Source organism: Nicotiana tabacum, chromosome 8 (assembly GCF_000715075.1).
Source record: "Nicotiana tabacum cultivar K326 chromosome 8, ASM71507v2, whole genome shotgun sequence".
Classification (NCBI taxonomy): domain Eukaryota; kingdom Viridiplantae; phylum Streptophyta; class Magnoliopsida; order Solanales; family Solanaceae; genus Nicotiana; species Nicotiana tabacum.
This window is the reverse complement of record NC_134087.1, coordinates 135,928,145-135,950,837: the sequence shown is the minus strand read 5'-3', so window position 1 is coordinate 135,950,837 and position 22,693 is coordinate 135,928,145. Positions and strand designations below refer to the sequence as shown.

The window sequence follows — 22,693 nt, the reverse complement described above, 5'->3', positions numbered from 1 at the left end:
TTACCTTTGTCCATAACAATTATAGTATCTGAATTTATTATTGTGGAAAGCCTCGTGTGCCACTGTGACTTGTGTCACTTTTGTGCCCCCAAAACTGTTTAGTTTCATTGATTCCAGTGCACTCACCACTGCCCTTTCTGACTCGGTATCTAAGGCACTTGTTGCTTCATCCAACAGCATTATTCTTGGCTTTTTGAGCAAGGCCCTTGCTATTACTATTCTCTGTTTTTGCCCTCCAGAAAGTTGGGAACCCTTCTCCCCCACAAGAGTATCATATCCGTCAGGCAAGTTACTTATAAACTCATGTATGTGTGCTGACCTTGACACCTCCACTATTTCAGCTTCTGATGCTCTTTCACTCCCATAGCAGATATTTTCTCTAATTGAGCAGCTAAACAGAAGTGGCTCCTGTTGTACCAATCCAATCTGTGCCCTTAACTTTCTAAGATTGTAATATCTTATATCCTTGCCATCGATCAGAACTTTTCCCTCGTTAATATCATAGAATCTCAATAACAATGCCACAATTGAAGATTTTCCAGCTCCACCTTTGCCCAACAAGTGCCACCTTTAATCCAGCTTCAATTTGTAGACTGAAATTGTTGAGAACTATTACTTTTGGTCTCGATGGATAACAAAACTGGACATTTATGAACTCAATTTCTCCTTTAATGGTTTCGTGTTCTGAAGTATCTGGGGTGTCTGGTATAATTTCTGTGCACCGGTCAAGATTTTGGAATACAGGTTTTAGTACATCTATGGCTGATAGTACTGTGGGTATCAGTGTCCATAGTTCTGTAATTGAGGGTACAGTTAGGGAGAATATCTGGTATGCCCTTATCCCATTCTCAAAGCTGGCTTGGTTCCTGTCGACAAGAATTGTTGTGTACCACAAGGCTACTGCATGAGCTATGTTCCATAAGCAGAGAGAAGTGCCTTGGATAATTCCAAATTTGATGCTTTCTGTCTTCCCTTTCCTAAGTGGCCTCTTCAAAGACAGTTTGGCCTTCTCAAGTATCTGCTCTTCGTGGCAAAAAGACGCAACAGTTTTTATATTAGTTGCAGATTCAGAAGCTAGGGCAACAAGTTCTGAGTGTGCTAGAGTACCATCACCAGAAAATCCTTTAGCTGACTTTGCTTGAATGAGGCCACCTATGAAGTGGCATGGCATCACAGCCCAGGCTACCAGACTCATTCTCCAATTAACTATCATGCTGACAGTTGTTGCAATCACTATGGATGAAATGCACTGAACAATGACAGACATGCGGTCAGATATTATGATCTTGACTGTGGATGTGTCGCTGACTATCCTTGATGTAACTGATCCAATACTGTTTTCGGGCTTTTCAAACCAAGCTAGTTCATTTCGTAGTGTGGCTGAGTTTTTGAAATATCATAAACGTCAACTTTTATGGCAAAACAAAGTTTCTGCGTAGGGAACAAAACTGAAGGTAAAATAGCCATGGAGAAAGGAGGAAATGGAAGGGAAAAAAACAGAAATTGATGTATCTGATCTTCCAGGAGTTTATGTAAGTAGGATACCTGTATACAAAGCTCGCCTGAGATTTGTCATGGCCTTTTCTCCAACTATTCCAAATAAGTAATGCTGCAAAGTGTTAGCAAACAAAGAAAGCACCCCAATTGAAGCAAATATTGCTGAATACAGAGCTACTTTCTCCTTTGAATCAGGATGGTAATATGCCACTCCTATCGTAATGATGAAGAACCCAAAAAAAGGTTTGGAGATGCCTGCAAAAGCTGCTGCTAAGGAGCCAATAGTAGTCTTTATGATCTCTTTCTCAGTCAAGGCAAACCAGATTCTGAAGAATATATGTGTTTCTTTTTTCTGGATTTGCTCCTTCTCAGGAAGTTCCTTAACCTCTCTTTTGCTTTCCCTTGGCTCATCAGGTTGCTCATCGTCCTGAGATGAATCCTCTTTTATCGGAAGAGTCTTCTTTTTTGTAACTTCCGACCTGTCAATTAAATGTATTTCATTTAAGCTCAACCAGTTTAATTTGTAACGATGAATATGTATTTGTTGTTGTTTGTTGGCAGTACCTCCTTGGTACTTGCCTTAATAAAATTACCTTATTTTATCCAAAAAAGGAAAAAGAAATTGTAACGATGAATATGAAGTGGAGTATAATCTGACCTGGTTTGACATTCTTCACTGATGTGCTGCATGCTAAATAAGCTATTGTAGGATGTACTCGTAACTAATAGGTTATGATGTGTTCCTGTCTCCACTACTTTCCCGTTCTCAACAATAGCTATCATATCTGCATTAACAATAGTTACATTCTGTGCGCAATTAAGATGACTGTTCTGCCTTGCGCTGCTGTTTCAAGTGCTTCTTGAACTTGCTTCTCCGACTCTGTGTCAAGTGCACTGGTGCCTTCATCAAGCAAAAGAATTGGAGGATTCTTTAAGATTGATCTTGCTATTGCAATTCTTTGTTTCTGTCCACCTGATAGTTGCCGACCACTTTGCCCTACCTAGGAGAGAACATTACAGGAAAGCTAATTTAGCATGCATCGGTTTTTTCATGGAAGCTGTGCTAATACAAGAATTAGTGCCTAGTTTAGAATGTACTTTGAGGTCATGCTTTAAAGCTACTTTTCTTCTGATTATCATTCTGGGAGGATGACAGAGGAGCATGAACTATTTCTTCAGATACTGATAAGAATTTGGAATCCTCAATTTAGGGCATTTGGCTCTTGATGTCCTATAGTAGTAATTAGTAAATTTTAGCGTTAATCGTATTCCGCCATTAGATTTCAAGTTATTACTTTAGGGATTTTCTTACGCGAGTAACCATCTTTGATTATCAAATGGTTTCATCTTATGTCAGAGTACTTCTAATATGGGGTTGTATGTGGTAACCAGCTGTTCTTATTCGCCTTCTTTCTTTCATTGTCCTACTGTGCCATACAGGAAAATTGAATAAGGAAACAACACTTTCAGCTTTCAGGTGATCTTAACAAATGCTCTCTTGAGCAAAATGCTTATACTACAGCTGAAATTGGTGTTCATGGAATTATATTGGTTCGTTTGAATTGTATGTCTACTGTAGGAAAGCTGTATGTTCTCATCCTTCTATTTTAGCAATCTCTTACTGTCAATGTCTCAAAAGGATCTAACAGGGAAGTCATTTACCGTGGTTTGGGTAAAGGCAGTAAGACTTGCTAGGTGCACACCTTTTTCCTCCGGGCGTTCTCAAGCCCGAGACATGCCTTTGGGTGCCCTTTTTGTTTCTGAAGTGGAGAAGCAGAAACTCTCTTTTTTCCCCCTGATCATGAGGAGGAGCAAAACTTATCATGATCTGGCTTTGGTTGGCAAGCTATGCGCATAAGTTCTTTTTTAATTGAATCTTGCCTTTTTAGAGTTCATAAAGGTCTAATCAGCTTCTGATTATCCCAGCTAATTAAGGATTCTCTGCAGATGAGAGTTCGAACTATGCTGATGCAAAAAATAATGCTAATATCTTTAGTTTTAGAATGAGAAGTCAACACCTAAGAATTTCATTAGGATGCGAACATTAGCTTTTGGTACTTCTTGTTGTTTTATTTCTCGAAATACATTTATATTTTTGTTCTGTTTCATTTGGCCCCTTAGATGTTTCTAACTGAATTGTTGGATTCAGGAGACACTCTCAGATGTTTCTCCTCAACTTTGATTCTTTAGGAATCTACTACGTTATGAACTAGCATGTTCAAGTAATTGTAGACAGGTGTGGTGGTCTGTCTTTTTTGATGAAGCTAGAAAAGTCTTTTCATGTATGAACTATCATTAGAGGATATAAGGCTTACCTAAATTCATGTGGTAGCTAACTTGTTCTATTTATGAGTATCTTTCTCCTCATCTTCCTCTTTTTCCTTCCTTTAGCAACACCTCTAATTGACCTTATGAATTGTAGAAACATTTTTTTATTATTATATTAATTTTCCTGTTTCTTCCAGCATGATTCTTCCATTACTCCATGACCAAATAGGAAATTTAATCATTCATTTAATTGAAAATATGCAGAACTCAATACCACAAACTGTCTAAATGGCTATATTTCTTTTTTCTAGAATCAACCTAATGAAACAGTTATCATTATCTGAGTGCTAGTGGTCTGACCTCTGTTAGATATTGATCCGTTAACTGGGATATGAAAGCATGTGCATTTGCCAAGAGGGTAGCTCTCTCAATCTGTTGATCATCTGCATTGATGTTTCCCATCTTAATGTTATCTTTGATGCTGCCAGCGAATAGTGATGGCTCCTGGGAAACTACTCCTATGTTTCTTCTAAGAAACTTTAAATCAAGATCCTTGATGTTGTGGTTGTCAAGGAGAATATCACCTGATGGTTTATATACACAGTGAGTTTTTGGATTACACGTCTGAGATTTGTAATTAATAGTGAATATATGACCAACCTCTCATGGGATCGTAAAATCTCATTAGTAGTGACATGATGGTGCTTTTACCGCACCCCCTACTTCCAACAAGTGCCACTACTTTTCCCGCTGGAATTGTCAAAGAAAACCCTCGAAGAACCAACTTCTCCTGCCGTGATGGGTAAGCAAAGTGTACATCCTGTAACTTGATTTCGCCATCGATTACTTCAAATGTCATCCTTCCGGAGTCAGCATTTATTGTGGGTTTTCTGTCAATCATCTGGAAAACTTCTCTTCCGGCTGCTTTTGCTTGATTGAAGATTTGTATATCTGGTGCAGCATACGTAAGTGATCTGAAATTTGAGAAAGAAAACAAAAACTCATCTAGTTGCTGCTTCTAAGATACTTGGTTTTTCTTTTTCATAATACGAAGCGTCTGTATATAGAATATGAAGTTTTGGCTCTTACATTGCTCCAAAGAGGATGCTCATAACTGCAGCTATGACATCTCCTCCACTGGACCTCCTGGCTGCTACTACAACAGCTCCCACCCACACAATAAGAGCCCACGAACTGAAAGTTATTGTTTGGAACATGCCTGTCCCAAGAGCTTTAATAAATGCTTCTTTCTTGCTTATGCTCATTTGTCTTTCTGTGCAGTCTGAGAACGATTTGATTGATAGATTCTCTCCAACAAAAGCAAATACAGTTCTGATCTGGGAGATCGTCTGTCATATAGCATCAGATATGCAGTATGAAGAAATTGTCATCTGATATTGTAAAATAAGCTTGGCTCATTGGCCTATGCTTTATAATATGAGATCGTCACCAAAGAAATTACTATAACTTGTCACCTGTTCTACCATTGATGTGGCCTCTGACAGGTATGCCATTTTTTTATTCGAAATCACACTCATTCTCTTTGTATAACTGGCGCCAGTTAACATAATTAGTGGCACAACTAGTAAGGATAGGAGTGACACTTCCCAGCACGATATGAATGCAATCAAGACTCCAGAACCGAAAGTTGCAATGCATGATAGAAAATGTCCCAACTGTCATGGTAAAGGAAAAAATGTTAGGTTTAAATGGATGATATCAAGGTAAGTGCTAATATTAGATTATAAACAAGTTAGAGATTTGTGAGACTTCTTGATGTCTAAGATTTCATAAGGTAAATATTGTTAACTACATCTTTCCAACTGTTATGGATCGTCCTTGAACTCAATTTCGTGCGACAGGCAACTGGTACAACTCTGAGGAAGCAATTCTAAAATCTACTCAAATATTATTATTATTATTGCAGTTATTCTAAGCTCGAATTCTTGAACCCTGAACTAAAAGTTCTGGGTTATGTTCCTCAGCAGAGTCACCAGAGCTGTCACACCTCCTTTTTACCCGCCCGAGGGGGTGTAAGGTAGTTTTTCCAATTAAAGTGACATTATTCGAAATGAGATTATTTAATTTAAATTTTTCAGAGTTGCCACTTGGAATATTTTAATTGGTGTCCCAAGTCACCGGTTTATTTTAAATCCCAAATTGGTGGTGGTGGTGGTGGTGGTTGTGGTGGTGGTGGGGGTGTAAGGTAGTTTTTCCAATTAAAGTGACATTATTCGAAATGAGATTATTTAATTTAAATTTTTTAGAGTCGCCACTTGGAATATTTTAATTGGTGTCCCAAGTCACCGGTTTATTTTAAATCCCAAATCGAGGAAAAATCGACTTTCCTTTTGAAGTCTACGAACCAGAAATTCTGAGTAAGGAATTCTGTTAACCCGGGAGAAGGTGTTAGGCATTCCCGGATTCCGTGGTTCTAGCACGGTCGCTTAAACTATTACAATTGGCCTATTATCTGATTTTAAAACATGTTTCAACCTATGGTATATTTTTTAACTTATTAGCCGCTTTTAATTAATTTTAGGAAAATTCAACGTCATCTAAAACACGTCTTGAAACACGTCACATGAAATGCACCCGCGGTCCACGACACATTTTATCTAATGTTGTTGAGATTTGGATTTGGGTCAAATGAAATGCACACCCGAGTTTAGGAAATTAATTTTTAAAAATAGCGCGCCTAAAGTAACTACGCACTTTCAAGTTTGCGAGAGCCATGAAAAATTCAACTAAATGGCACGTCTCGATTTCTAAGGAATAAAATTAATTAAATGAGGGCCATGAGTTTTGAGATTTTATTTGGCATGGCGCGCCTCGATTATTCTAAAGGATTGTATTCAATTTAAAGCAAACTACAAATGTTCATGATTATGTTTCTTCCTAAAACTACTTTGAGATTATTGTAAGGTCATGATTTATGAATATGAAATTATTATTGAAGAAATATATGAGTTGAGTTATTATGGACCTAATCACCCATGTCGGTATAAAATTTGCTATTGACTTAACATCTTTTAATTTGGATCCAAGCTATTACATCGTTCTCTCTCCATTTTGAATACATCTTCCTATCTTTCCCTATGAACTACAATCTCATTGAAGAAACTCATTCTGTCTCTCACGAATTCTATTTTTTTGATGTTCTTCCTTCATTTTCTGTTCATATCTTTCAAGTTGGTAGATAACCAAAATATAATATACAAATCAAAAGGAAATACGGTAAAAGGAAAATAATGAAAATATTGGTTAAGAAAAGAATGAACCTTTTATAGATGAAGATCTTATTCAATACATATGGGCAAAAAACCATCAAATTTAATGTGCAAACGAACCACAATCAGAGGCAACGAGCGGAAACCTTTCGAACTGAACTCGACTTCGACTTCTTCGGACTATCTTTTAAATTGAGTTTGAAGCTTTTGGATTTGATTTTTGGTGTGATTTAGCTCTTGTTTTTGAGGTATTTTTTTTTTGTCTTAAACAAGGTAATGAATGGCTATTTTTTTTTTAAAGAAATAGGTAGAAAGAATGAAACTAGTAGAAATTCTCTTTAACATAGAAAAAGAAAATTTGTTTTCTCTAAATTTCCTCCCCTCCTCCCTCTTTTTTTTCTTCAAATATTTCTCTTCTATTTATAGGAGAGTTTTCGAAAATTTTCAGATTTTTTTTAATTATTTTTTTATTTTTTATTTAAAAGAAATCCCACTTACATTTTGCTTTTCTTTTTTTATAAAAAGAATTCTCACCTTTATTTACTTTTATTTTTTAAATTGCAACTTTAATTACTTTTATCTTATTTAAAATCCCACTTTTTTTTTACCTTTTTAAAAGAGAATTCCACTTATTTTACTTTTCTTAAAAAAACAATCCACTTTCTTTTGCTTTTCTATTTAAAAAATTCTACCTTATTTTACTTTAAATTTTTTAAATTTTCAGCTACCTTTATATTTATTTTTTAATGCCAACATTCTTTTACTTTTTTTAAAAAAAAATTCCACAAAACTTTACTTTTATTTTTTAAATTTTCCACTTTCTTTTACTTTTTTAAAAGAGAATTCCACCTACTTTTACTTTTATTTTTTCTAATTCCATACTTCCCTTTTTCTTATTTTTTTAAATCTCTCCCGAAAATTAAAAAATAATTAATATTTTTCGGATTTTTTTTAAAAATAAAAAAATAAAATATTATATTATTTTTTAATTGCAACTTTTCTAAAATTTTGTATTTTTAACCTATAATAAAAAGAATAAAAAGCTAAAAATTTGTATGTTAAAACCCCCTAAAATATTTATGTAGAAGAAGTGACAAAAAAATTAAATATTGTCAAAAATTAGGTGCTCACAGCTGCCCCTCTTTGCTTGGAAACATGAAAAGTTTTCAAGCAAAGATAAGGTGAGCCATGTGACTAATTTTTGAACATATCTTTATTTAAAAGAGAAGAAATAAGGATAAGAGAAAAGAGAAAGGGTGCAACCGAGTCTTGATTTTGGACAGCCTACATATCCCAGGTTATAAAGGAATCAGGTCGCGTGTAGTTCAAGAAAAAATGATGGAGTGATGAGTTCGAGAGTCGAGTGAGGTCCCGTCGAGGCTCCGATCTGTGGTCCTATAATTACATCAAAATCAAAAAAGACTAACTAAGCTTATCAGCTACAAGTTAAAAGATTCCTATCTATGAGTCTTCTGAAGCTTGATCTTGAGTCTTGGCTGGTTCTTCATGCAGATTCTGATCTGAATCTCGATGCTCATCAGTTGTAGGTGTTGGTTCTTTCTTCTTCTGCTTTTCGGATCAAGGCGGGACATGCGAAGCTTGTGACATCAATCATATCTTGAGCAACCAGCATCTTTATTCGCTTCCACAACTTAAGTTCACTTCTTTTTGTTCTTTTTCTTCTTTTCTTTGTTTTGGATTGAGTCTCATTCTTTTGGTCATCTCAAACTCTGTGTCTCGGGGTAAAACCTGCTCAGACACCAAAAACAAACAAACGAACGAAATTTTTCTGCCCTAGTTTTCACGAGGAAAATTTCGTGAATTATTGTAGCAAACCCTACACTATTTGTCTATTGAAAGCAATAAAATAAAGATCGTGTGTCTTTAGGAGAAACAGATTAGGGAGTGGAGCTCTATATCTATAAAAAATCAGAGAGGGAGTGGAGACCCCGTGTTGGAAAAGGCGACTAGGGGATGGAGACCCTATGTCTAAAAATAATCTCAATTAGGGAGTGGAGATCCTATGTTGGCAAAAGGCGACTAGGGGATGGAGACCCTATGTCTAAAAATAATCTCAACTAGGGATTGGTGACCCTATGTTGTCAAAAGACGACTAGGGGATGGAGACCATATGTCTAAAAATAATCACAACTAGGAATTGAAACCCTATGTTGGCAAAAGGCGACTAGGGAATGGAGACCCTATGTTTAAAAATCTCAACTAGGCCCTATGTCTAAAAATCTCAACTAGGAGTTGGAGACCCTAGGTTGGCAAAAAGGCGACTAGGGAATGGAGACCCTATGTCTAAAATCTCAACTTAGGGATTGGAGCCCTAATGTTGGCAAAAGGGTGACTAGGAATGGAGGCCCTATGTCTAAAATCTCAACTTAGGGATTGGAGCCCTAATGTTGGCAAAAGGCGACTAGGGAATGGAGGCCCTATGTCTAAAAATCTCAACTCACGAATTGGAGCCCTAATGTTGGCAAAAGGCGACTAGGGAATGGAGGCCCTATTCTAAAATCTCAACTTAGGGATTGAAGCCCTAATGTTGGCAAAAGGCAACTAGGGAATGGAGGCCCTATGTCTAAAAATCTCAACTTAGGGATTGGAGCCCTAATGTTGGCAAAAGGCGACTAGGAAATGGAGGCCCTATGTCTAAAAATCTCAACTTAGGTATTGTAGCCCTAATATTGGCAAAAGACGACAAGGGAATGGAGGCCCTATGTCTAAAAATCTCAACTAGGGGCTGGAGACCCTATGTTGGCAAAAAGGCGACTAAGGAATGGATACCCTATGTCTAAAATCTCAACTTAGGGATTGGAGCTCTAATGTTGGCAAAAAGCGACTAGGGAATGGAGGTCCTATTTCTAAAAATCTCAACTAGGAGTTGGAGACCCTAGGTTGGCAAAAAGGCGACTAGGGAATGGAGGCCCTATGTCTAAAATCTCAACTTAGGGATTGGAGCCCTAATGTTGGCAAAAGGGTGACTAGGAATGGAGGCCCTATGTCTAAAATCTCAACTTAGGGATTGGAGCCCTAATGTTGGCAAAAGGCGACTAGAGAATGGAGGACCTATGTCTAAGAATCTCAACTTAGGGATTGGAGCCCTAATGTTAGCAAAAGGCGACTAGGGAATGGAGGCCCTATGTCTAAAAATCTTAACTCAGGGATTGGAGCCCTAATGATGGCAAAAAGGCGACTAGGGAATGGAGGTCCTATGTCTAAAATCTCAATTTAGGAATTGGAGCCCTAATGTTGGCAAAAGGAGACTAGGGAATGGAGGCCATATGTCTAAAAATCTCAACTCACGGATTGGAGCCCTAATGTTGGCAAAAGGGGACTAGGGAATGGAGACCCTTTTCTAAAATCTCAACTTAGGGATTGAAGCCCTAATGATGGCAAAAGGCAACTAGGGAATGGAGGCCCTATGTCTAAAAATCTCAACTTAGAAATTGGAGCCCTAATGTTGGCAAAAGGCGACTAGGAAATGGATGCCCTATGTCTAACAATCTCAACTTAGAGATTGGAGCCATAATATTGGCAAAAGACGACTAGGGAATGGAGGCCCTATTCTAAAATCTCAACTTAGGGATTGAAGCCCTAATGTTGGCAAAAGGCAACTAGGGAATGAAGGCCCTATGTCTAAAAATCTCAACTTAGGGATTGGAGCCCTAATGTTGGCAAAAGTCGACTAGGAAATGGAGGCCCTATGTCTAAAAATCTCAACTTAGGGATTGGAACCATAATGTTGGCAACAAGGCGACTAGGGAATGGAGGCATTATGTCTAAAATCTCAACTTAGGGATTGGAACCCTAATGTTGGCAAAAGGCGACTAGGGAATGGAGGCCCTATGTCTAAAAATATCAACTCAGGGATTGGAGCCCTAATGTTGGCAAAAAGGAGACTAGGGAATGGAGGCATTATGTCTAAAATCTCAACTTAGGGATTGGAGCCCTAATGTTGGCAAAAGGCGACTAGGGAATGGAGGCCCTGTGTCTAAAAATCTCAACTTAGGGATTAGAGCCCTAATATTGGCAAAACGCCACTAGGGAATGGAGGCCCTATGTCTAGAAAACTCAACTAAGGGTTGGAGACCCTAGGTTGGCAAAGGCGACTAGAAAATAGAGTCCCTATGTCTAAAATCTCAACTTAGGGATTGGAACCCTAATGTTGGCAAAAGGGCGACTAGGGAATAAAGGCCCTATGTCTAAAAAGATCTCAACTCAGGGATTGGAGCCCTAATATTGGCAAAAAGGCGACTAGGGAATGGAGGCCCTATGTCTAAAATCTCAACTTAGGGATTGGAGCCCTAATGTTGGCAAAAGACGACTAGGGAATGGAGGCCCTATGTCTAAAAATCTCAACTCAAGGATTGGAGCCCTAATGTTGGCAAAAAGGCGACTAGGGTATGGAGGCCCTATGTCTAAAATCTCAACTTAGGGATTGGAACCCTAATGTTGGCAAAAGACGACTAGGGAATGGAGGCCCTATGTCTAAAAATCTCAACTTAGGGATTGGAACTATAATGTTGGCAACAAGGCGACTAGGGAATGGAGGCATTATGTCTAAAATCTCAACTTAGGGATTGGAGCCCTAATGTTGGCAAAAGGCGACTAGGGAATGGAGGCCCTATGCCTAAAAATCTCAACTTAGGAATTAGAGCCCTAATATTGGCAAAAGGCGACTAGGGAATGGAGGCCCTATGTCTAGAAAACTTAACTAAGGGTTGGAGACCCTAGGTTGGCAAAAAGGCGACTAGGAAATAGGGTCCCTATGTCTAAAATTTCAACTTAGGGATTGGAACCCTAATGTTGGCAAAAGGGCGACTAGGGAATGGAGGCCCTATGTCTAAAAGTCTCAAATCAGGGATTGGAGCCCTAATGTTGGCAAAAAGGCGACTAGGGAATGGAGGCCCTATGTCTAAAATCTCAACTTAGGGATTGGAGCCCTAATGTTGGCAAAAAGGAGACTAGGGAATGGAGGCATTATGTCTAAAATCTCAACTTAGGGATTGGAGCCCTAATGTTGGCAAAAGGCGACTAGGGAATGGAGGCCCTGTGTCTAAAAATCTCAACTTAGGGATTAGAGCCCTAATATTGGCAAAACGCCACTAGGGAATGGAGGCCCTATGTCTAGAAAACTCAACTAAGGGTTGGAGACCCTAGGTTGGCAAAGGCGACTAGAAAATAGAGACTAGGGAATGGAGGCCCTATGTCTAAAAATCTCAACTCACGAATTGGAGCCCTAATGTTGGCAAAAGGCGACTAGGGAATGGAGGCCCTATTCTAAAATCTCAACTTAGGGATTGAAGCCCTAATGTTGGCAAAAGGCAACTAGGGAATGGAGGCCCTATGTCTAAAAATCTCAACTTAGGGATTGGAGCCCTAATGTTGGCAAAAGGCGACTAGGAAATGGAGGCCCTATGTCTAAAAATCTCAACTTAGGTATTGTAGCCCTAATATTGGCAAAAGACGACAAGGGAATGGAGGCCCTATGTCTAAAAATCTCAACTAGGGGTTGGAGACCCTATGTTGGCAAAAAGGCGACTAAGGAATGGATACCCTATGTCTAAAATCTCAACTTAGGGATTGGAGCTCTAATGTTGGCAAAAAGCGACTAGGGAATGGAGGTCCTATTTCTAAAAATCTCAACTAGGAGTTGGAGACCCTAGGTTGGCAAAAGGCGACTAGGGAATGGAGGCCCTATGTCTAAAATCTCAACTTAGGGATTGGAGCCCTAATGTTGGCAAAAGGGTGACTAGGAATGGAGGCCCTATGTCTAAAATCTCAACTTAGGGATTGGAGCCCTAATGTTAGCAAAAGGCGACTAGAGAATGGAGGACCTATGTCTAAGAATCTCAACTTAGGGATTGGAGCCCTAATGTTAGCAAAAGGCGACTAGGGAATGGAGGCCCTATGTCTAAAAATCTTAACTCAGGGATTGGAGCCCTAATGATGGCAAAAAGGCGACTAGGGAATGGAGGTCCTATGTCTAAAATCTCAATTTAGGAATTGGAGCCCTAATGTTGGCAAAAGGAGACTAGGGAATGGAGGCCATATGTCTAAAAATCTCAACTCACGGATTGGAGCCCTAATGTTGGCAAAAGGCGACTAGGGAATGGAGACCCTTTTCTAAAATCTCAACTTAGGGATTGAAGCCCTAATGATGGCAAAAGGCAACTAGGGAATGGAGGCCCTATGTCTAAAAATCTCAACTTAGAAATTGGAGCCCTAATGTTGGCAAAAGGCGACTAGGAAATGGAGGCCCTATGTCTAACAATCTCAACTTAGAGATTGGAGCCATAATATTGGCAAAAGACGACTAGGGAATAGAGGCCCTATTCTAAAATCTCAACTTAGGGATTGAAGCCCTAATGTTGGCAAAAGGCAACTAGGGAATGGAGGCCCTATGTCTAAAAATCTCAACTTAGGGATTGGAGCCCTAATGTTGGCAAAAGTCGACTAGGAAATGGAGGCCCTATGTCTAAAAATCTCAACTTAGGGATTGGAACCATAATGTTGGCAACAAGGCGACTAGGGAATGGAGGCATTATGTCTAAAATCTCAACTTAGGGATTGGAACCCTAATGTTGGCAAAAGGCGACTAGGGAATGGAGGCCCTATGTCTAAAAATATCAACTCAGGGATTGGAGCCCTAATGTTGGCAAAAAGGAGACTAGGGAATGGAGGCATTATGTCTAAAATCTCAACTTAGGGATTGGAGCCCTAATGTTGGCAAAAGGCGACTAGGGAATGGAGGCCCTGTGTCTAAAAATCTCAACTTAGGGATTAGAGCCCTAATATTGGCAAAACGCCACTAGGGAATGGAGGCCCTATGTCTAGAAAACTCAACTAAGGGTTGGAGACCCTAGGTTGGCAAAGGCGACTAGAAAATAGAGTCCCTATGTCTAAAATCTCAACTTAGGGATTGGAACCCTAATGTTGGCAAAAGGGCGACTAGGGAATAAAGGCCCTATGTCTAAAAATCTCAACTCAGGGATTGGAGCTCTAATGTTGGCAAAAAGGCGACTAGGGAATGAAGGCCCTATGTCTAAAATCTCAACTTAGGGATTGGAGCCCTAATGTTGGCAAAAGGCGACTAGGGAATGGAGGCCCTATGTCTAAAAATCTCAACTCAAGGATTGGAGCCCTAATGTTGGCAAAAAGGCGACTAGGGTATGGAGGCCCTATGTCTAAAATCTCAACTTAGGGATTGGAACCCTAATGTTGGCAAAAGACGACTAGGGAATGGAGGCCCTATGTCTAAAAATCTCAACTTAGGGATTGGAACTATAATGTTGGCAACAAGGCGACTAGGGAATGGAGGCATTATGTCTAAAATCTCAACTTAGGGATTGGAGCCCTAATGTTGGCAAAAGGCGACTAGGGAATGGAGGCCCTATGCCTAAAAATCTCAACTTAGGAATTAGAGCCCTAATATTGGCAAAAGGCGACTAGGGAATGGAGGCCCTATGTCTAGAAAACTTAACTAAGGGTTGGAGACCCTAGGTTGGCAAAAAGGCGACTAGGAAATAGGGTCCCTATATCTAAAATTTCAACTTAGGGATTGGAACCCTAATGTTGGCAAAAGGGCGACTAGGGAATGGAGGCCCTATGTCTAAAAGTCTCAAATCGGGGATTGGAGCCCTAATGTTGGCAAAAAGGCGACTAGGGAATGGAGGCCCTATGTTTAAAATCTCAACTTAGGGATTGGAGCCCTAATGTTGGCAAAAGGCGACTAGGGAATGGAGGCCCTATGTCGAAAAATCTCAATTCAGGGATTGGAGCCATAATGTTGGCAAAAAGGCGACTAGGGAATGGAGGCCCTATGTCTAAAATCTCAACTTAGGGATTGGAGCCCTAATGTTGGCAAAAGGCGACTAGGGAATGGAGGCCCTATGTCTAAAAATCTCAACTCAGGGATTGGAGCCCTAATGTTGCCAAAAGGAGACTAGGGAATGGAGGCCCTATGTCTGAAAATCTCAACTTAGGGATTGAAGCCCTAATGTTGGCAACAAGGCGACTAGGGAATGGAGGCCCTATGTCTAAAATCTCAACTGAGGGATTAGAGCCCTAATGTTGGCAAAAGGAGACTAGGGAATGGAGGCCTTATGTCTAAAAATTTCAACTTAGGGATTGAAACCCTAATGTTGGCAAAAGGTGACTAGGGAGTGGAGGCCCTATGTCTAAAAATCTCAACTTAGGGATTGGAGCCCTAATGTTGGGAAAAAGGTTAAAGATTGATATTGGGGCTTCTAAACTGCCCTTCTTTTTTTTATTTTTCTTTTTTATTTTCTTTTTATTTATTTTCTTTCAGTTCAATTCATTTTTTTAGTAAAAAAATGCAGGAAAGTATTTGGAGGAGACTTCCCTTTTGGGTTGATTATTGTTGCAAAGCTGTTTCTAGCGCTTGCACATTTCCTTTTCCATTTTGGTTGCACCTGCTTCTTGCACGGTTGTTTTGGATTGCACATGTTTTAATTTTTCAAACAAAGAACAATTGTTAGTTTGAAACGATGGTTGGTTTTGTGGCCTTGACTGAATTGATCACTTGATCGTGGCCCAACTCTCCTGGTGAGACCCCTGCCATTTGCCGGCTTTTCTGAAGATTGATCTCTCTCCTAAAACTGAGGAACTCAACTTTCCAAACTTTCCATATGACGGTTCAACCACGTGGGGATTTGGTCTTTTCATCTTATTCTGCCTCTAAGGGATTTTGACTTTGATTTCTTTTCATTTTCAATGACTTTGATTTCAAAGTATCGGCCATCATGGCCAGTCGGGATCGACTTGATGCACCCGCTGAGGCTGGGTACTTTTCTTTGAACTTGGCTTTTGTTAAGCAGAACCCAGTAAGACCAATCTTTCCACCTTTTCTTTGTTTTAGTTTCATAACAGAGTTAGACCGAAAGAGATTCAAAGAAAAATAAAATAAAGGACAAGAAAGTGAATTTAAGAAGAAATGTCCCTTTCAGGGAGGAAAGAAAGACTTATCTGGAGCGCATGCGGACTTCAATAGACATGACATGCTTCTTGGACTGGATACCTGATCTGCACAACTATCCAACTTCTCATAAACCCATTGCGACCCGTGTTTTAAAACCAAGAAACTTTTCCAGGACTCTTTCAGTACTAATGGTGGTGAGGGGTTTCTTTTTTTTCGATCAACGGCGCCCTTTGCGAGTTTTCGCCAATCGACCTCTCTCATTTCTCTTCTCACCGTCGCCTTATAGTGATCTTTACGAGTTTTCACTGACAAGACTCTCTCATTTTCAATTTCTCTGTTCACCGTCGACTTATGGTGCCCGTGGGTTTTCACCAATAAGACTCTCTCATTTTATTTCTCTCATCTTGATTGTATCAGATCCAAACAGCTACATTCTCTGATTTTAAAAACCTTTCGCCGATTGATCGGAAAGACTTGAACAAGGTTTGGGTAAAAAGAGTTGGATCGAATTACAACTTTGGAACCGTTCAGGCGGGATCATCGCCGAACCATTATAACATCTGCCCCAGTTTCACTTTTGGGGAAAATTTGATTTTATTTTGGTGTGACTGAACCCCAGGAGAGAGGCTGCCTACGTATCCTTTCGGAACCAAGTCGAACATAGTTTAGGGAACTTTGTTTTTGATTTTGTTTTTTCTTTCCTTTTTTTTGTTTTTTTTCCCGAGTTTTAAAGAGGGTAATGAAAGAAAAGTAACCGGCTCAAAGGGTTAGCAAAAGGATTGGAGTGTTTGGGGTAGCGAGAATGAAAGCCTTCATCATCCCAATCGGATAGTGCTATTGCTGCAGAAGGACTAGACATAGTATCTTTTGACTGCGTCTACGTTCACAGCTGCCTCGGGGTCGTTTCCTTCGATATCTTCCAGATATAACGCTCCTCTTGGAAATATTTTTCGGATAATGTATGGGCCTTTCCAGTTAGGAGCAAATTTTCCTTTTGCTTCTTGATGATGAGGAAGAATACACCTTAAAACAAGTTGTCCCACTTCAAAATTTCTGGGCCGTACTTTCTTGTTGTAAGCACGGGCCATTCTTTGTTGGTACAACTGCCCGTGGCAGACTGCGGCCATTCGCTTTTCATCAATCAGGGTTAACTATTCCAGATGGGCTTTGACCCACTCACTGTCTTCAATTTCAGCTTCAATAATGATCCGGAGAGAAGGGATTTCAGCTTCCGCAGGTATTACGACTTCAGTGCCGTAAACCAAAAGGTACGGGGTTGCTTTGACCGACGTGCACACAATAATGCGATACCCCAACAATGAAAAAGGCAACTTTTTATGCCACTACCTGGAACTTTGAATCATCTTTCTCAAAATCTTTTTGATGTTCTTGTTTGCTGCTTCGACGACATCATTGGCTTTAGGCCGATAAGGAGTAGAGTTCCGATGCGTTATCTTGAATTGTTCGCATATCTCCCCCATCAAATGACTATTCAAGTTTGCAGCATTATCTGTGATAATAGTTGCAGGAATGCCAAAATGGCAGATAAGATTGGAGTGCACGAAATCTACCACAGCTTTCTTGGTGACAGATTTGAGAGTGATTTCTCCAACCCATTTCGTGAAATAGTCGATGGAGACCAATATGAATCTATGCCCATTTGAGGCTTTTGGCTCGATTGGCCCAATGACGTCCATGCCCCAAGCAACAAATGGCCAAGGCGCTGACATGGGATACAGCTCTGTGGGAGGTGCATGAATCAAATCATCGTGCACCTGACACTGATGACATTTCCGAACAAAACTGAAGCAGTCTTTTTCCATGGTCATCCAGTAATAACCCGCTCGAAGGATTTTCTTTGCCAAAACATGCCCGTTCATGTGGGGTCCGCACACTCCTGCGTGCGCTTCGTACATGATTCTTCCGGCTTCTTCGGCGCCAAAACATCTTAACAAGTTGAGGTCCGGGGTCCTTTTGTACAAGACATCACCACTCAAAAAGAAACCATTTGCATGCCATCTAATGGTTCTCTTTTGGTCTCCACTGGCTTGTTCGGGGTATTCTTTGGTTTTCAAAAATCTTTTGATGTCATGATACCATGGCTGAATATTTGGTTCTGCCTCAACCGTATTACAGTAGCCATACCTTTCCCTGATTTGGATTTCCAAGGGATCAATATGGGCATTGCCTGGGTATGGCAGCATCGAGGCCAAAGTAGCAAGTGCATCGGTCAGTTCATTATGACAACGAGGGATGTATCTAAACTCTATTGACTTGAACCGCTTGCTAAGATCTTCTACATTTTGCCTGTAGGGAATAAGTTTGACATCTCGAGTCTCTCATTCTCCTTGGGCTTGTCGGATAATCAGATCTGAATCTCCCATGATTAACAATTCTTCGATATCTTGGTCAATTGCCATGTTCATACCCATAATGCAGGCTTCATACTCGGCGGTGTTGTTTGTGCAGAAAAACTAAAGCCGGTCCGTGGCTGGATAATACTGACCAGTGGGTGAGATCAAGATTGCCCCGATTCCAACACCTTTTGCGTTTACCGCTCCATCAAAGAACATTTTCCAATTATTAATATCTTCGGATATTGCCTCAGCTGAATTTGCCTCTTCATCCGGGAAGTAGGTGCTCAAAGGTTGGTATTCATCATCAACCGGGTTTTCAGCCAGGTGATCTGCTAATGCCTGTGCTTTCATTGTTATGCGAGTGACGTAGACTATGTCAAATTCCGTGAGCAGGATCTGCCATTTCGCTAACCTCCCAGTGGACATTGGCTTCTGGAATATATATTTTAAAGGATCCAACCTGGTTATGAGGTAAGTGGTGTAGGCCTGCAAATAATGCCTCAGCTTCTGAGCGACCCAAGTTAAAGCGCAACAAGTTCTTTCCAGTAAAGTGTACTTGGCTTCATAACTGGTAAACTTCTTGCTCAAATAGTAAATGGCCTGCTCTCTCTTTCCGGTCACATCATGTTTCCCAAGGACACAGTCGAAAGAATTTTCCAAGACTGTCAGATACAGGAATAGAGGCCTTCCTGGCTCAGGTGGGACCAACACTGGTGGATTCGATAGATATTCCTTGATTTTATTGAAAGCTTCTTGGCACTCGTTTGTCCATTTGATCGCCGCATCTTTCTTTAACAACTTGAATATGGGTTCACACGTGGAGGTCAACTGGGCAATGAACCGGCTGATGTAGTTCAATCTACCCAACAAACTCATAACATCCTTCTTGGTTTTCAGAGGAGGCAAATCCCGAATGGACTTTATCTTTGTTGGGTCTAACTCAATGCCCCTTCGGCTGACTACGAAACCCAAGAGTTGGCCAGATGGGACTCCAAATGCGCACTTGACAGGGTTTAGCTTCAAATCATATTTGCGTAGCCGCTCAAAGAATTTTCTCAAGTCCCGAACATGGTCATCCTGAGTTTTGGATTTGATGATTACATCGTCCACGTATACCTCTATATTTTGGTGCATCATATCATGAAAAATGGCAGTCATGGCCCTCATGTAGGTTGCCCCGGCGTTCTTCAGACCAAATGGCATGACTCTGTAACAGTATATACCCCATGGTGTGGTAAAAGCTATCTTTTCTGCATCTTCTTCATCCATCAACACCTGGTGATATCCTGCGTAACAATCTACGAAGGACTATATCTCATGTTTGGCACAATTATCAACAAGGATGTGGATGTTCGGAAAAGGGAAGTTATCTTTGGGACTTGCCTTGTTTAAATATCTGTAATCCACACACACCCGGGTCTTCCCATATTTATTTGGCACTGGAACTACATTAGCTAGCCATGTGGTATACCGAACTCCTCGGATCACCCCCGCTTTCAGCTGTTTTGTGACTTCTTCTTTGATCTTGTCACTGATGTCAATTTTAAACATTCTTTGCTTTTGTTGGACAGGGGGTAGTCGGGGTAAGTCGGCAACTTATGAACCACCAAATCAACACTTAGTCTTGGCATGTCGTCATATGACCAAGCAAACACATCTTTGAACTCAAACAGGAGTTGGATTAATGCGTCCCGAGTTTTTCCATCTGTGTGAATGCTTATCTTGGTTTCCCTGATCTCTGCAGAACTGCCCAAATTAACCGGCTCGGTATCATTTAAGTTCGGCTTAGGTTTATTCTTAAATTGTTCCAATTCTCGATTTATTTCCCTAAAAGCCTCTTCTTCATCGTATTCCGGTTCTTGGTTTATTATTTCACAGTTAGATAACGTGTTTGGATCTGGGCATGAAGTCCGCAAGCATGTCATGTTATTTACAGCCACATTATTAGAACTGAAAGAAGAAATAAAAGAGAAAAATAACTGAATCAGAAAGAATAAAGAAAGATGAACGATGAAATATTGATTTCATTTCATTGAATTTGAAGATAACAGGGTTTAGATTGGAAATTAAAAGACAGGAAACTAAAGAAAACATCCGAGTTACACCCTGGAATAACTCGTGATGCAGAAAAAGTGGCAGGACAGGTCTACCGGGATTCCCACCTGATTGGGAATGGCGTGGCCTTCCAATTCTGCAGTTTGGCATTAGGTCCCATATACATCACCTCAGCGGTGCTTGAGCCTTCCCCTGGTTGAACCATGTGGGCTTCATACAGTATCTTCCTCATGGCCCCACAAATTTCTTCGATTTCTTTAGCCGTAAAGGCCTTATCTTCCTCTTCCTCATTGTATTTCGTCTTGACAAATGTTCTATACAGATGCGGCACCGGCTGAGGCAAGACCCAACCATCATTCTTTCTATCATCTGCCCATTTTACATCAACTGGAGTAGGTCGGAAGCCTATCCCAAAGAACTTTTCACTGGCGGTCAGGGTGATAGGTTCAGCTATTCCTTGCAATGATTTCCCAAGCCCTTTCCCAGGTTTGTAGTCGTGCCTAATCATTTCTTTGGCCACCATTATTGATGCATTATAAAGGAAGGGTTGAGGGCAAGGTCTTCCTTCTTCGCACTGATCAGCGACCACGATTTCAAAGGCCTGATAGACTGTGTGCTCGCTGCCCTCTCTTGTTTCAAGACACGAGACTGATGGGTCCCGATAAATTGATTTCTCATCTTCCCCGTGGACCACAATCTCTTGATCCTCATGCTCTAACTTCACCATCTGGTGAAGAGTAGAGGGTACAGCCCCCGCTGCATGGATCCACGGCCTCCCCAAAAGAAAGTTGTAGGATGTGTCCATGTCCAGAACCTGGAAGGTTATTTCAAAGTCTATTGGGTCGATGGTCAAAATCATATCAATCTCTCCAATTGTGTCCCTTTTGATACCATCGAAGGCACGTACACAGACGTTGTTGGGTCATATTCTTTCGGTACCGATTTCCATACGCTGCAGAGTTGAGAGTGGGCAAATGTCTACCCTAGAGCCTCCGTCCAACATAACCCTTTTCACGTAGTACCCTTTGCATTTGACTGTCAGGTACAGGGCTTTGTTATGTGCGGCCCCTTCTGGGGCAAGTCATTTTTGCTGAAGGAGATCTGGTTGATGGCAATGATAGCCATCAACGCTGGGTCGAATTCCTTGTCCTCACAAATCATTCCAATTACCGGCCCGTTGTTGTGGGTCAGTAGTGGGTTGTTGGTCACATTGGGAATATCTTCATTCCTTAACACTATCTTTCTTTGTTCTATCAAGTTCTCCACGGCTCTCTTCAGAGTCCAGCAATCATCCGTGCCGTGCCCTTATGCCCATGAGTGATAGACGCATCGGGTACCGTCTTTGTAAGCGGGTGATGCTGGGTTTTGCCTGGTTTGAGGAACAGGCTGTAGCAGACCCATTTGAACAAGCTTTGGTAACAGGCTGGAGTAGGTTTCGCCAATTGGTGTTAAATTTGGCCTCTTGGGTGGTTCACGAGGGTGGAAATTGTTTTGTGGAGGCCGGGGTTGTAGTGGTTTTGGTAAGAAGGATGGTTTCTAGAGAATGGAGCGTGGTTCCGGTTGGCTTGTTGTTGTGGCCGGACATAAAGTTGAGCATTCATGACCGTTTATGGCTGTGGAGCATATGTTACATCTTGGTAGGGGTAATAGTGCTGCGGGGTCCTTTCTGAGAAAAGGGATCTGGGAGTACGGTGTTTTCTTGCCCCCGACGCAGCCATGGATGTTTCTTCCTTTTTCTTGCCCTTCGCTGCTCCTCCAGACCCACCCTGAATAGTTTGGGATGTAGCTCTGATGGCGGATTGGCTTAGAATTCGACCTGTTTTCAACCCATTTTCAACTATTTTGCCAATCTTGATGGCTTCAACGAACGATTTACCCATTGCGGATATCATATTTTGGAAGTAGTCAGCTTCCTAAGCTTGGAGGAAAACTGTGATCATTTCAATCTCATCCATCAGAGGCTTTACCCTGGAGGCCTGTTCACGCCATTTAACTGCGTACACTCAGAAGCTTTCCGAGGATTTCTTCTTCAAGTTTGTCAATGAGTTCCTATCTGGAGCAATATCAATGTTGTACTGGAACTGCCTGACGAAATCTCTAGCAAGGTCATCCCAGATGTGCCAGCGGGATATATCTTGGTCCATGTACCACTCAGATGTGATGCCAACCAGACTTTCTCTGAAATAGGCCATGAGGAGTTCTTCCTTCCCACCGGCTCCTCGCAGCTAGTTGCAATATCTCTTGAGATGAGCAATAGGATCACCGTTCCATCATACTTCTCAAATTTTGGGGTTTTGAATCCCAATGGAAGGTGCACATGAGTGAACATACATAAGTCG

The 22,693-nt window shown here is 40.8% G+C and overlaps 1 protein-coding gene across 1 annotated transcript; it reads right to left on the bottom strand.

Moving 5' to 3' along the window:
* LOC107802738 (ABC transporter B family member 13-like) lies at positions 1–21,159 on the bottom strand. Its single transcript, XM_075220604.1, has 9 exons — positions 20,557–21,159; positions 4,855–5,114; positions 4,477–4,739; positions 4,126–4,349; positions 2,333–2,498; positions 2,156–2,282; positions 1,546–1,976; positions 642–1,380; positions 1–568 (listed from the first exon to the last, which is right to left on the bottom strand). The coding sequence occupies exons 1-9, from the start codon at positions 21,157–21,159 to the stop codon at positions 1–3; spliced, it is 3,381 nt and encodes a 1,126-aa protein (XP_075076705.1).
* Between the last annotated feature and the right edge of the window lie 1,534 nt (positions 21,160–22,693).